This window comes from Tarenaya hassleriana, unplaced genomic scaffold (genome assembly GCF_000463585.1).
Source record: "Tarenaya hassleriana unplaced genomic scaffold, ASM46358v1 Cleome27, whole genome shotgun sequence".
Taxonomy (NCBI): Eukaryota; Viridiplantae; Streptophyta; class Magnoliopsida; order Brassicales; family Cleomaceae; genus Tarenaya; species Tarenaya hassleriana.
Window position 1 is genome coordinate 1,498,608 of NW_010965946.1, and position 12,611 is coordinate 1,511,218.

Genomic DNA, 12,611 nt, shown 5'->3' on the forward strand with positions numbered 1-12,611 from the left:
AAACCCCCCCCCCCCAAGCTACGTCGATCGCAACGCGAGATCCTCTTTAATGGGTCCCAGGATTCAAGTCAATCTCAAAACAAGTACAGTTCACAGATCCTAGATCATAGAAGGGTTCACAAGCACGAAGCGATCGAATAAAGAACTAGAATTCACTCGATTCAATTGATATGCGAACGAGGGGATAAAGACAGGCCGATTAGGGTTAAGAAGAGGGTTACCGACACCGCCGATGAGGCAGGAAGCAGCAATAACAGGCTCCTGCGCCACGAACATCCTCAGCCTCTCCATGATCGGCATTTTCTTACTGAGGATTTCTCTCTCCCACAGTTTTCTTCTGCAATACCGAGATTTCGAAGTTTCCGAGCTCGTCGATGGCAATGAAACGATAGCTTCTGGTTCGAAGACAAAAAAAACAAAACACAATAAGATCAGACCGAGCGAAACCGGTAGAGTCGGGTCGGGTCATCAGACCCGAATTTATATATACCCGAATTTATATTCAGCCCAAAATATTAATTAATTCTCGAGAACTGCTTATTTATTTATTTTTAAATTTTTTCGCTAATGGAGTAATGGCGATAAATAAAACATAGAAGCTAATATGTACTAAAAAATATACAGAAAAAAATAAATAAAAAAAGGAGAGAAAAAAAGGAACAGAGACACAACACAGAACACAGATCAAAGCTATAAACATTACATATCTATACAGAATATTAACAAAATTCTTACAACATAAAAAACCCATTAAACCAAATTTGAGAAATGGCATTCAAAGGCCAATCTGGACAACATGAAGAGGGTTCTTCACACGAAACACACACACGCACTCTCTATCTCTAGAATGGAAGCATCCATCCGACCGTCCATCCAAGCAGCAACCCTAACGCAAATGCAACAGCATACTTTGTCACATCGGAGTTCTGTTTAGACCCTCTGTCTCTGTTGTCCTTTTCCCATTGCCTCCTCTGTTTTCCAGCTTCGTTATGCATCCATGGAAGGTTTTCCATTGATGGGTCTGTGTTGTTGCCCTTCTTCTTCTTCTTCTTTATCTGTAGGTAGAGAGCTTCAAGCTGAAGCAGTTGGAACCACTGCTTGTAGGCGAAAAGCTGGTATGCTTGTTTGAACAAGATCTTCACGAGATGATCTTTGTCTTCGCATGCTTCTTTTGCCGCCTTCTCGGCTTCCCTTGCACGTGTCTGAGAATGGCGTAGTGCTTGTAATAGCTCTGCCTTGCTTAGTCCAGACTCTGATGAATCCTGCCATGGCTTCTCTGCTCTGTCCTTGAGGCTGCTTGTCTTATGGCTACACATTCCAAAACAAAGATTAGGCTTTGAAAGAAAAGAAAAAAAAAACATTCTTTAGCAAGATCTCTACAAGGAAGCTTGAGGAGGATTCAAACGACAATGAAGGAGTATAGGCTTCAGTTTGAGTACCTGAATGATATTTCAGAGCTAGATTGCTCAAATCCGGCTCTCTGTTGCCCATGGCCTTGAACGGTTGGGTTAGTGATATAACCCGCCTGCGATCGATCCACAGATGATAATCCATCAATGCCGAAATAACGTGGACTACTATAAGAGTGTCTCCCTTTGTGCATTTTCTGCGGAGGAGGTAGATCACAGTTCTCAACATAGTCTAGAGATTTTTGTGCAACAAAGGAGGCCAGTTCATCTGTATCTGTAGTCCGCCACCATGGCTCAGCCTTCTCGCTCGAAAGATTCCAGGGCGAGTCCAGATCAAAAGAGAGCTCATTGAACTTTTCGGAAGACTCGTATCCGATGTTAACAAAACCGTAACTTTCCCTCGTTTCCATCGACTCGATATACTCTTGAAAGTCCTCACATGTAAAAGTCTTTCCTTCAGTCTCTCCAGTTTCAAGATTCCGCTTCTTGCAGCTGACACTGTCCTGATCGATCTCCGGAAGAAAATAACTGTCGTCCTTGGCTGGTAAACTTGCAGACCCTTCTCCTGGAATGTCGATATCAGCCTCTGATGGGCTCATCAGTTCATTCTGGTTTCCATAGCCGGGTTTCATCTGAGCCCACCATCTCGTGTCGGAGGAAAGATCTGGGAATCTATGGTTTCGGTTAAGAGGCATGAAGCATGCAGAAGATTGATCCCGTGGATCAGGAACTCCAGCAGAGCCAGAACCAGAATCAACCTGCTTAGCCGAAGCAGACGAAGATGGCTGGCAGCAAGCTAACTTGGGAGCTCTTTTAGCGTCTTCTTGGACAAAGCAACGGTTAACCGCTCTCTGCCACACGGCTCTTGCTTCAGCTGCTGCCATCACTTCACCATTCTCCTATTTGCCTCTTAACTCCTAACTTCAAACAAAGATTGACCTTCAGAAACTACTCGTTTTCCGGCAAATTCACCAAAAAAAAAGGGCGATACTGCCCGAGCAAGTTCTATTCTATGCATTCATATGGCCCCAAAAAAGGAAAAGAATCAATGCAACGCGTTCATGTAAATGGGAATGAGGCCAACCATCATACCAGAAATAAGACTTTCTTAAAAAAGAATCAAACACGAGAATACAAGCGTGGTTTCAGAGCAAAACACGATCAATTTAGACAGCGACCAGAAATTGCATTACAGGATGATTGTAGCAAGTTTGGAACATAATGCTAAGACGGAGAAGACATCCCACTTTCCCTTTCCCAACATAACGCCGAAATCACACAGAAATACAGCAGAAGCTACAAACTTCAAACATCCGAATCTGATGCTGCTTTCGCGAACCACGTAATTAATTCCTAAATCTATTGGAACAAAAGTCAGCAAAATGCATGGTTCTAAATTAGCAAAAAAGGGGTTCATCGCGCCGTCATGATCATAGCATTATGACCAAAACTCGGTCAGAATCGAAAGCCTGAAAATTCATCGACAAACCCGACAAAGCTAATGAAACCCAGAATCGGACACGACACGAAAGCAGCGGATGATGAACTGTGGCACCAACCAACAGCACTAAAACAGGAAGAAAATTTTCAGAACAACAACAACTGATGAACAGAAGAAGACAACAGAGTTTGAAGAACTTACAAGAACCCCGAAATCAACAAGGGATCAAACCCATAACTGACAAAAATCCAGGGATTGAGATTGATAAAGCAGAGGGCAGACGCAGAACACCTGTTAAAAATCGTGAAGAAAGATAAGAGGGGTGTATGCAAATCGTGTCAGAGATTGCTGGGTTTTTGTTTTTGGATTAAGCTTTTGAATCGAAATCTTCAGTTATCGTTTCTTAGTTGTGTCCTTTTGCACGCCAAGTCGCTAACTATGCGTAATTCCTTCCAAACGACGACGTTTGCGTCACCTCACCTGTCGTATTTTGAGTCCACGGATTAGCCCATAGATTCACCTGGGAGCCGTTTGATTTGATTGGAGGACACGTGGCGTGTAAAGGGAGCATCAACGGCTCCTCGAAGTGGGGCTTTTATTCGGAGGGAATTCAGGCACTTGAGTACACGCGCCACGCGCCTCCGTTTTGGTTATTTCATCAATTAATGAATTAATTTAACAAAACAAATGATCCAACCGTTATATTAAACGATAATTGATGAAAGAACGAAATTTAATTAAAAAAAAGTTTAGTGGTTGCTGATATTCTTAAAAAAATTAATTTTTGATTAAAATGTGAGATTAGGTGGGGGGCCACGTAAATGTAAATGTAAATGATAAATCCACCATATTGTTTAGTAAGAATCCATTGGCGAGCGTGGCCCGCGGTTGGACCGTTAGGTGAGATTTAATTTGGCCATTTAGGCTTTGATTTTAAGTAATTATGTTTCCGGTCTCACTCCACTATTCTCTACTTCACTTTTTGTGATTTAGTATTAGAGATTCAATCAGATAGAATATGTCGGTAAGCTAATCTGGTTTCTACTTGGTAAAAAAAAATGGAACATATTTTCAATTGTGACATGGGCCCCGTGACGGCACTATGTTAGGTATTTAGTATGCGATGATGTATTTTAATCAAATCTCTAATGATTGCGTCCACATAATGGATATTTAATCAACGGATTATTATATTTTGGACGTACCATAAATTTTCTTAACAAAAGTTTTATAATAAACCACAATATAACCGAACCGATTAAATATAAAAGCACTAAGATCATATTCCTCACGGGAAAACCCTGGATTAGAGGTTTCCGCTGAAAGCCCGCTTTAGGATTCTGGGCCCAATGGGCCTTTGCGTCTGAAAGGTTTGGGCCTCGCAGTTGGCGTCGGTCATGAGGCTTTAACATGGATATTGATGTTTTGTAGGTTCATCGAGTATACTGGTGAATTGAAAGATCATATACATTTTGTTGTAATATTTTTACAAATTATGAAGTAATAAATATTTTCACATCCAATAAAAAAAAAGATATCGATAGTTTAGCTGCGGATCTTCGTAACAAGCATTATGCCCGTAAAAGAAAACACCGACACCATCAATTCATATGTAATACACCTAACCTTTTTGTTTTTGCCCTTACCTAATCCATTGTTTAGCAACTGGGAAATGCTGATTATCACAGGAATATGGAGAAGGAAATAACCAAAAGAGAAGAAATTTTAAGAGTATAGTTGAAGAAAGGCTTTTGACCGCTACAGAACATGTTAATAAAATTCAATCATTAGGATCCACTCGACGTTGTAAAAGATCACTGAATGCAAACAACACATTTAGGTTTTCATATCTCTGAAAAATGTGGTATGAAGGACAACACTCGAGGAGGGGGAAGATTTGTCGGTAAAAAAACCAAGTCGCATCATAATGTTTCAAGCAAGGGAGATGGCATTTGCAATTTGCATGCATTTTCCGAACACAAAAACGAGACATTTTCGGGGTGAAGGAATGAAGGCGTGCACGAACTTTGATGATGACACGGTCGATATCCAAATTCCCCGACCACATCACTCGACCCCTTTTTACGTCTTCTTCCATTTTTTTTTTTTAATTCCCATCCCCGTGGATGTAATGGAAAGGAAAATCCTTTTTTCCCTTCTAATTTTTTTTTTCACTCTATAAATGACTCAACGCTCCCTAATGATGGCGAATCATGCGCCTTGCGTAACAATCAATACACCAGGCAAGCCAAATCTCGAAACCAAATCTAGTTTTCAATGAGATTGATGAACGAGACAGAGCAGAAAATGCGTACCGAGTTCAGTTCCACAGAGCTTGGAGAAGTGGGTATCAGAGGTTTCTGTCTGTGTTGGCGTTTTCTCAGAGAGTTTGGTGCATCGAAATGTATTTTCTTTACTGAATTGGAAAGGAAGAAACCCGTGTGGATGCCCAAATCCTTTCTTCTCACGCTGGGGTCAAGGAGCAAATCACGCCCTCCCAACACCTTATTATCACCAATCATGAGACCGCTTTCTAAATACTATTATACTATATTAGTCTCTTTTTTCCACTTTCGTACCTTATAAGTACCGTTTGCAGAATTGGTAGCTTTCACCTTAAATCTCTCTCTTTCATGAAGATGACCAATCCAGCCATTCCGTCCTTTCTCCATCTTATCCCTCTCTTGTTCCTTCTTCACGTGATGACTGTTGCGGGGAGGAGCAGTGCTACTAGATTCTACCACTTCAAGGTATCAGCAAAAGATAATAACAAACCGAATACCGGAATATGTGAAAATGTTATGCATGCATTCTTACTCTATCTTCCATGTGTTTAAATTCCATTATTTATTTACTAAAAAAAGGTTAGGTTCTGTTGCTAATAGGTACAAACAATGAGACTCACCAGGCTATGTCAGACCAATGAGATTGTGACGATCAATGGGAAGTTCCCTGGTCCAGCGATCAGAGCTCAAGAAGATGACAGAGTTATTGTTACAGTTACCAACAGGACCCCGTATAATACGACGATTCACTGGTATGCAAATATGAACATGCACATAAAGCATAAACCGTTAGAAGGATAAATCAACTGATGTACTTTGGTTTTAATACTTTTAGGCATGGAGTTAAGCAGAAACTATCATGTTGGTATGATGGTCCATCCTACATAACGCAATGCCCAATTCAGAGTGGGCAGAGTTTCACATACAACTTCACATTGACACAACAAAAAGGCACCTTCTTCTGGCATGCACATGTTTCATGGCTTAGGGCCACAGTTTATGGCTCCCTTGTAGTGTACCCTAAAGCAGGTGTTCCTTACCCGTTCAAGAAACCATTTATGGAGAATACAATCATCCTAGGTACCTTGATGAAATGTATTACCCGATCTTAGTAATCGCGTTGTTTTACAATACTCGATTTGACATAGCTTTTTATGCCATTTGAATATTAATTCAGGGGAGTACTGGCTTAAGGACGTAGTACAGCTCCAACAACATGTATTGGAGAGTGGAGGCCCTCCTCCTCCAGCAGACGCTTTCACAATTAATGGTCAACCAGGCCCTAACTACAATTGTTCCTCTAATGGCAAGTGATGTAAAATGAAATTCCATACTTGATCTTTGACAGAGGGAGCATGTACTGATCCTTAAACCGTTTTTATTTCAGACGTGTATGAGATTAAGATAGTTCCGGGGAAGACATACCTGCTCAGGCTGATTAACGCAGGCATAAACATGGAGAGCTTCTTCACCATTGCTAATCACAGGTTTACAATAGTGGAAGCAGATGGTGAGTACACCAAACCCTTAACCACAGAGCGTGTGATGTTGGTGCCTGGACAGACCATGAATGTTCTTGTCACAGCTGATCAGGCTATCGGGAAGTACTCCATTGCCATGGGCCCTTATGAGTCTGGAAAGAACATTAAATTCCAAAACACATCAGCAATAGCCTATTTACAGTACTTGGGTGCGCTGCCTAATACTCTAACATTACCAGCTAAGTTGCCAGATTTTAATGATAATCTCGCTGCTAAGAACGTCATGGATGGACTGAGAAGTCTGAACACAGTTGATGTTCCAAAAGATATTGAAGCCAATCTCTTCATCACAATCGGGATAAATGTAAACAAGTGTAACTCTGAAAATCCAAAGGATAAGTGCCAGGGGCCCAAAAATGGAAGATTAGCAGCTTCCATGAACAACATCAGCTTCGTTGAGCCTAAAGTGTCAATTCTGGAAGCTTATTACAAGAAGCTGGATGGATACTTCACCACAGATTTTCCAGGAGTGCCAGAAAAATTCTCTGACTTTGTCAATGGGGCACCCAATAACATTCCCAACGACACACAAGCTGCAAATGGGACAAGAGCTATAGTTTTCGAATACGGGACCAAGATACAGCTAATCTTCCAGAATACCGGCACACTCACAACTGAGAATCACCCAATTCATATTCATGGGCACAGCTTTTATGTTATTGGTTATGGTACAGGAAACTATGATCAACGAACAGCACAATTTAATTTGGAGGATCCTCCTTACATGAACACCATTGGAGTTCCAGTAGGAGGATGGGCTGCAATCAGGTTCGTTGCAGATAATCCAGGTACTCATTCATTCCATAATCAGTGCCATCATCATCGTATGCCATATTGCTGATACTTTCCTTTCCGTCTAACGAGCAGGGGTCTGGTTCTTGCATTGCCATATTGACATACACCAGTCATGGGGATTGAGCACAATGTTTATAGTAAAAAATGGCAAGAAGGAGCTCGAGAGCCTACCTCAGCCTCCTGCAGATCTGCCGAAGTGCTAACTGCATTGAAGTTTAACAAACGCTGACATGAATTGTTTTCATAAGAAGATTCTTTTGTCACAAGTGAGGGTAATAGGATGGACACTTCCATTTGCCTGTTGCCATTTTCTGGTCAAGATCAAGCAAGGTCTCAATCAAAGTGGTGGACACTGCAGTATAGAAGATGCAAAATCATAGCAAAAGAAGTCCATTATTCAGATTCCATAAATACTTTGGATAGTTAGAATTCGAAAAAAAACAATCAATGCATCTAATGAGTCCTATAAAAAAACGCGGCATCCTTATTGATTACCGGAGACATAAAATTACATTACCAATCAACCCTTTCTGAAGTCCAGCATTACCAATAGACCTCTGATTACTCTTTAGATTCACGTAACGACAATGCAATTGGGTAAACCGTAATGAAACACAGAAACAAGGTGAAAATCATTTTAACACCCTCTAGTCAAAGGAGGGAATGTAAAAAATAAAATAAAAGAGGCCATACTAAAAGAAGACCTTATCTGGATCCTTAAGCAGCCGGTAGTATCCAATGACTGGATCACTGGAAGGACCTAAATGACCTTCGTGGTTCGACTGCGAATATCAGCATTGAATCGAATCGTGTCACTCTTCGCTTCAAATCCCTACCAAACACCGCCCAAAAAGATCCAAACGAAATCAAGACGTAGAAACTTTAGGAACTACCGGAAACAATCGCATATCTTAAATCTTTGAACAGATTGCCTGAAAACGGAAAGGCCTTCCATTCAATCCGATGGTCACTTGACAATCCGAAATCAACAAAGAACAACCCCGGAAACATATCACACAACAAGCGTAGTAAAAAGCACTGAGCAGGAAAACTCACGAGCTGGATGTAAGAGGAGAGGTAGAGGTGAGAAATGGCCCCTATCGCAAGAAGCTGCTTCCATGGCGGCAAAACTGTTCCCAATCGTCTTCTTCGCCATGGCGGCGATTACACGTCGACACAACGGGAGATAGCCAAGTCAAGTTGACTGTATTCTTATGGGCCTCGAGCCGAAGCAAGAAAAGCTGCCCATATCATAAGCCTAATTATGTCTACAAGAATTGGGCTTCACATGTATATTATTAATATTGTACTAGGCACGTGGCATCATATTATTGGTTTATTGATTAAAGATAGGTGGGGTTTAGCATTGACGATTGCTGCTTCTATCGGTCAATTGTAAATAATTGGTTGGATAAGATTGCTAGAGTTGACGAAGAAAGAGCTGCTTCTACTGAGTAGTGCTACACCGATTGTGAGGTAAGGCGCTGATCATTTCCTCCCCCAATTCTCCGTGGAAAACCCTACTTCGCTTCTCGTCTCTGTCTCGGTGATTTGAATTCGGCTCAAAATTTTACTATGTTGTTGAGATTTTTCTATCGATGCTTCGGTTAGGTTATTGTGCTGTGAATATATCACTGAATCACGTTCAGATGCTTATTATAACGGTCGAGAAAGAGATATTGACAAGGACTACGTTAAAATTAGTAAATCTGAGTTTTTTTTATGGTATCTTTTTTTAACGATTAAAGATTGTAGGTGAGCCATGGCCGACGCAGTTGTCTCATTTGGAGTGCAAAAGTTGTGGGATCTACTGATTCGGGAATCCGAACGGTTTACAGGAATCCATGAACGAGCTACAGAATTGCGAAATGAAGTGGGACGGTTAAAGGGTTTTCTTAAAGATGCAGATGCCAAGAAACACGCAACCGAAAGGGTGAGGTTTTGTTTGGAAGAGATCAAAGAGATTGTCTATGATGCAGAGGATGTTATCGAAGCCTTTCTTCTCAAAGAAAGGTCTGTGGATGAGAAAGGGATAATAGAGCGTCTCACTAAGTGTACTTGCAACCTGATGAATCGGATAAAGGCTGATTCGCAGATCAAAGGCATAACTGCAAGGATCTCCAAGGTAATGGAGAGTATGCAATGTCTTGGCATCCAATATATAGTTGACAATGGAATTCCTCCAAAGCCTTTATCGGAAAGGTTAAAGAAGAGTCGACAAACATTTCCTAATGAATCTGAAAGTGATCTTGTGGGGTTAGAGCATAGCATTCAAGAACTAACGGGACATTTGGTGGAGAATGTCAATATTCGAGTGGTTGCTATATGTGGGATGGGTGGTATCGGGAAAACCACTCTAGCTAGACAAGTTTTTCACCATGACATGGTTCGGGGTTATTTTGACAAGTTTGCATGGGTGTGTGTTTCAAAACAATGTAGGCGAAAGTATATTTGGCAAGAGATCTTATTGAATCTTTGGCCAAAAGAAGAGGAACATAGGATTCAGCAAATGTCTGAAGAGCGACTACAAGATGAACTCTTCAAAATGCTTGAAACCAATAAATGCCTGATTGTCATCGACGATATCTGGAGTAAGGAAGATTGGGACCTTATAAAGCCAGCTTTTACTCAAAAACCAGGTAACTCTGTTTTTTAAGAGAATAATATATTTAATGAGTCATAAAACATAATGTTTGCTATGTTTCTCATGTACTCAGAAAATAGGATGAAGATAAAACCCGCAGGTTTCAAGTACCCGCGCCCACCCTTACATTTCGCTATGCCAATTGTGTAACTAAAAGTATTTGTCAGGTAGCAGAATCTTACTCACGTCTCGAAATGAGGATGTTGCTTCGTATACAGATCCAAGATGTAAAACTTTTAAACCAAGAAGCTTAACTCATGAAGAGAGTTGGAAACTGTTACAACGGATCGCAATTTCGGGAAGAGACGATATTGGTATGTTGTCATTCATAAAAACGGATGAATCGAAAGTTTTTGTATTTTTTTAAGCAATTAATTTTTTTATATTAGTAGTAATGTTAGATAACATACTTCGGTACTTCCATTAAGGTATAACAACAAAATATAGATAACATACTTCCGTAAAGTGTTGTGGTTGTGTGCAGAGTTTGAGATCAATGAAGTGAAGGAAGAGGTTGAGAAAATGATAAAACGCTGTGGTGGATTACCTTTGTCGGTCAAAATGCTAGGTGGCTTGTTATCCACCAAACGCACAGTATCCGAGTGGAAAAGGGTACATGATAATATCGGATCTCAAATTATAAGAGGAATAAGCCCCGGCGACAACGAGAATAAAGCATTCCAAGTGTTGTCGTTGAGCTATGAAGATTTGTCATTCCGTCTAAAGCATTGCTTCCTTTACTTGGCCCATTTTCCAGAAGATGAAGAGATATATACAGAAATATTGTACCAATATTGGGTTGGGGAAGGAATAATAGAAATATCGTCAGTAGGCACTAATAGTTCTATTCGAGATGCCGCAGAAGGCTACCTTGAGGAGCTTGTGAAGAGAAATATGGTTTTAGTCTCTAAGAGACATGAGGTGAGTTCAAGAATTTTCAAAATTAGGGTGCATGATGTAATGCGAGATGTGTGTCTGTGGATAGCCAAAGAAGAGAACTTCCTCGAAGTTGTTAGTGCGGAGACTCAATTCTCAAACGCCAATGCTTCATCTCAGATACCTGCCTATAGGTCTCGCAGACTTGCCATACATATGGATTTAGATGATGGTAAACAAAGAACATTTCACCAAAAACAAATAAGGAACCCAGAGTTACGAAGTCTTTTGTGTATCACTCGAAGGTACAACACTCGATGGAATTCAGCTCTGAGCTTTGGAGGATTACGATCATCACTCAGGGTATTAGGTCTTTGTGGAGCACAATTTAGACAAGGGAAGTTACCAAAGAGCATTGGAAAGCTCATTCACTTGAGATACTTGAGCTTATTTGCTACTAATGTATCAAAAGTACCATCTTCTCTTGGGAATCTGTCGTTGTTGGTCTTTTTGGACTTGAGGAGTTTTGGACAAAAAGTTCATGTGCCCAATGTCTTGAAGAGGATGAAGGATCTGAGTTACCTTTGGTTGCCTTATGAACTCAGTGAAGAGACAAAGTTGGATATGGGAAGTCTAGTAAAGTTGGAGACTTTGATCAACTTGTCAACAAAGCATTGTAGAGTGGAAGACCTTCTCCATATGAGAAATCTTAGACAACTTCATATTGATGTCTATGGAACATCGAATGAGGAGATTTTACCTTTATCTCTCGTTACTGCGCTGAAACTTGTGGAGGATTTTCAGTTGTGCCACCAGCCGATTGATAACCCAGTTGAAGTCGATATAGGAGGGTTCGCTCGTCTCCACCGGCTAAGTTTGATAGGTATAAAGATGGAAAAGTTACCAAATGGACTCCAATCCGCTCCCAACATTGCGTCTATTTCGTTATGGGGTTGTAGAATAGAGGAGGATCCAATGCCCATTCTTGAGAAGATGCGTAGTTTAAAAAAAGTTTCATTTTTGATCGATAGTTTCATAGGAAGGAAAATGGTCTGTTCGAGTAGAGGGTTCCCGCAATTGCGTTACTTGCAAATATTGGGGCTAGACAATCTACAAGAGTGGGTGGTGGAAGAAGGGTCCATGCCTCGTCTTCGTCGTCTATGGATCCAACGTTGCACAAAGCTGGAGAGGTTGCCTGATGGATTGACAAACATCTCTTCTCTAAAGGAATTGGATCTCAGATGGATGAAGAAGGAATTCAAGGAGAAGCTGGTTGAAGGGGGAGAAGACCATTACAAGGTCCAACACATCCCTTCCGTCACATTTGAAGGATGTGACGAATAAATAGCCTTTTTGTGCGTCTGTCTATGTCTCTGAGACATATTTCACAGTATTCTCCATCTATTAAGCGAAATTAATTCCATTTAATTGCTGTATTGAACCGCAAAAAAAAAAAAAAAAAAAAAAAACAAAAAAATGTCGCACAGTTAATTATCACACAGGAAATATACAAAAGACCAAAAGGAATAAGAAAAGGAATTTTATAGTATAGTTGAAGAAAAAGGGCTTTTAACCACTACAGGCCATATAAAAAATTCAATCATTAGAATCTACACGACA

General features: G+C 40.6%; 4 protein-coding genes and 2 long non-coding RNA genes across 11 annotated transcripts in view; 2 read left to right on the forward strand and 4 right to left on the reverse strand.

The window, feature by feature from the left end:
- LOC104817372 overlaps positions 1 to 414 on the reverse strand; it is a 1,641-nt gene extending 1,227 nt beyond the window's left edge. The window contains exon 1 of the mRNA XM_019202949.1: positions 222 to 414. Within this exon, the coding sequence (XP_019058494.1) occupies positions 222 to 300 (79 nt within the window). The 5' untranslated portion in view covers positions 301 to 414. The remainder of the gene's footprint in view (positions 1 to 221) is intronic.
- A 248-nt stretch (positions 415 to 662) lies between these two features.
- LOC104817374 lies at positions 663 to 3,257 on the reverse strand. Of its 2 annotated transcripts, none has more exons than XM_010546547.2 (3): positions 3,052 to 3,257; positions 1,440 to 2,326; positions 663 to 1,308 (listed from the first exon to the last, which is right to left on the reverse strand). In XM_010546547.2, the coding sequence occupies exons 2-3, from the start codon at positions 2,291 to 2,293 to the stop codon at positions 843 to 845; spliced, it is 1,320 nt and encodes a 439-aa protein (XP_010544849.1). In that variant the 5' UTR covers positions 2,294 to 2,326; positions 3,052 to 3,257; the 3' UTR covers positions 663 to 842. The 2 variants fall into 2 exon arrangements, with proteins under 2 accessions (XP_010544849.1, XP_010544850.1); XM_010546548.2 differs by having other exon boundaries at positions 1,440 to 2,330.
- A 1,720-nt stretch (positions 3,258 to 4,977) lies between these two features.
- Positions 4,978 to 6,650, reverse strand: LOC104817378. Its single transcript, XR_772519.1, has 4 exons — positions 6,561 to 6,650; positions 5,756 to 5,884; positions 5,430 to 5,587; positions 4,978 to 5,354 (listed from the first exon to the last, which is right to left on the reverse strand). It is a non-coding gene; the product is annotated as an uncharacterized LOC104817378 (long non-coding RNA).
- LOC104817377 (laccase-6) lies at positions 5,468 to 7,695 on the forward strand. Its single transcript, XM_010546549.1, has 6 exons — positions 5,468 to 5,600; positions 5,736 to 5,887; positions 5,971 to 6,215; positions 6,313 to 6,441; positions 6,523 to 7,464; positions 7,544 to 7,695. Exons 1-6 carry the CDS (start codon positions 5,484 to 5,486, stop codon positions 7,672 to 7,674), a joined length of 1,716 nt encoding a protein of 571 aa, XP_010544851.1. The 5' UTR covers positions 5,468 to 5,483; the 3' UTR covers positions 7,675 to 7,695.
- On the reverse strand, positions 6,682 to 8,705 carry LOC104817376. Of its 3 annotated transcripts, none has more exons than XR_772517.1 (5): positions 8,528 to 8,705; positions 8,176 to 8,303; positions 7,643 to 7,823; positions 7,401 to 7,553; positions 6,682 to 6,768 (listed from the first exon to the last, which is right to left on the reverse strand). It is a non-coding gene; the product is annotated as an uncharacterized LOC104817376 (long non-coding RNA). The 3 variants fall into 3 exon arrangements; XR_772518.1 differs by lacking the exon at positions 6,682 to 6,768 and adding an exon at positions 7,119 to 7,209 and having other exon boundaries at positions 7,401 to 7,547; XR_772516.1 differs by lacking the exon at positions 6,682 to 6,768 and adding an exon at positions 7,119 to 7,209.
- Positions 8,706 to 8,859: 154 nt separating this feature from the next.
- Positions 8,860 to 12,427, forward strand: LOC104817379 (probable disease resistance RPP8-like protein 4). Of its 3 annotated transcripts, none has more exons than XM_010546551.1 (4): positions 8,860 to 8,947; positions 9,227 to 10,110; positions 10,283 to 10,429; positions 10,582 to 12,427. In XM_010546551.1, exons 2-4 carry the CDS (start codon positions 9,234 to 9,236, stop codon positions 12,333 to 12,335), a joined length of 2,778 nt encoding a protein of 925 aa, XP_010544853.1. In that variant the 5' UTR covers positions 8,860 to 8,947; positions 9,227 to 9,233; the 3' UTR covers positions 12,336 to 12,427. The 3 variants fall into 3 exon arrangements, with proteins under 3 accessions (XP_010544853.1, XP_010544854.1, XP_010544855.1); XM_010546552.1 differs by having other exon boundaries at positions 8,931 to 9,017; XM_010546553.1 differs by lacking the exon at positions 8,860 to 8,947 and having other exon boundaries at positions 8,954 to 10,110; positions 10,600 to 12,427.
- The last annotated feature ends 184 nt before the right edge of the window (positions 12,428 to 12,611 follow it).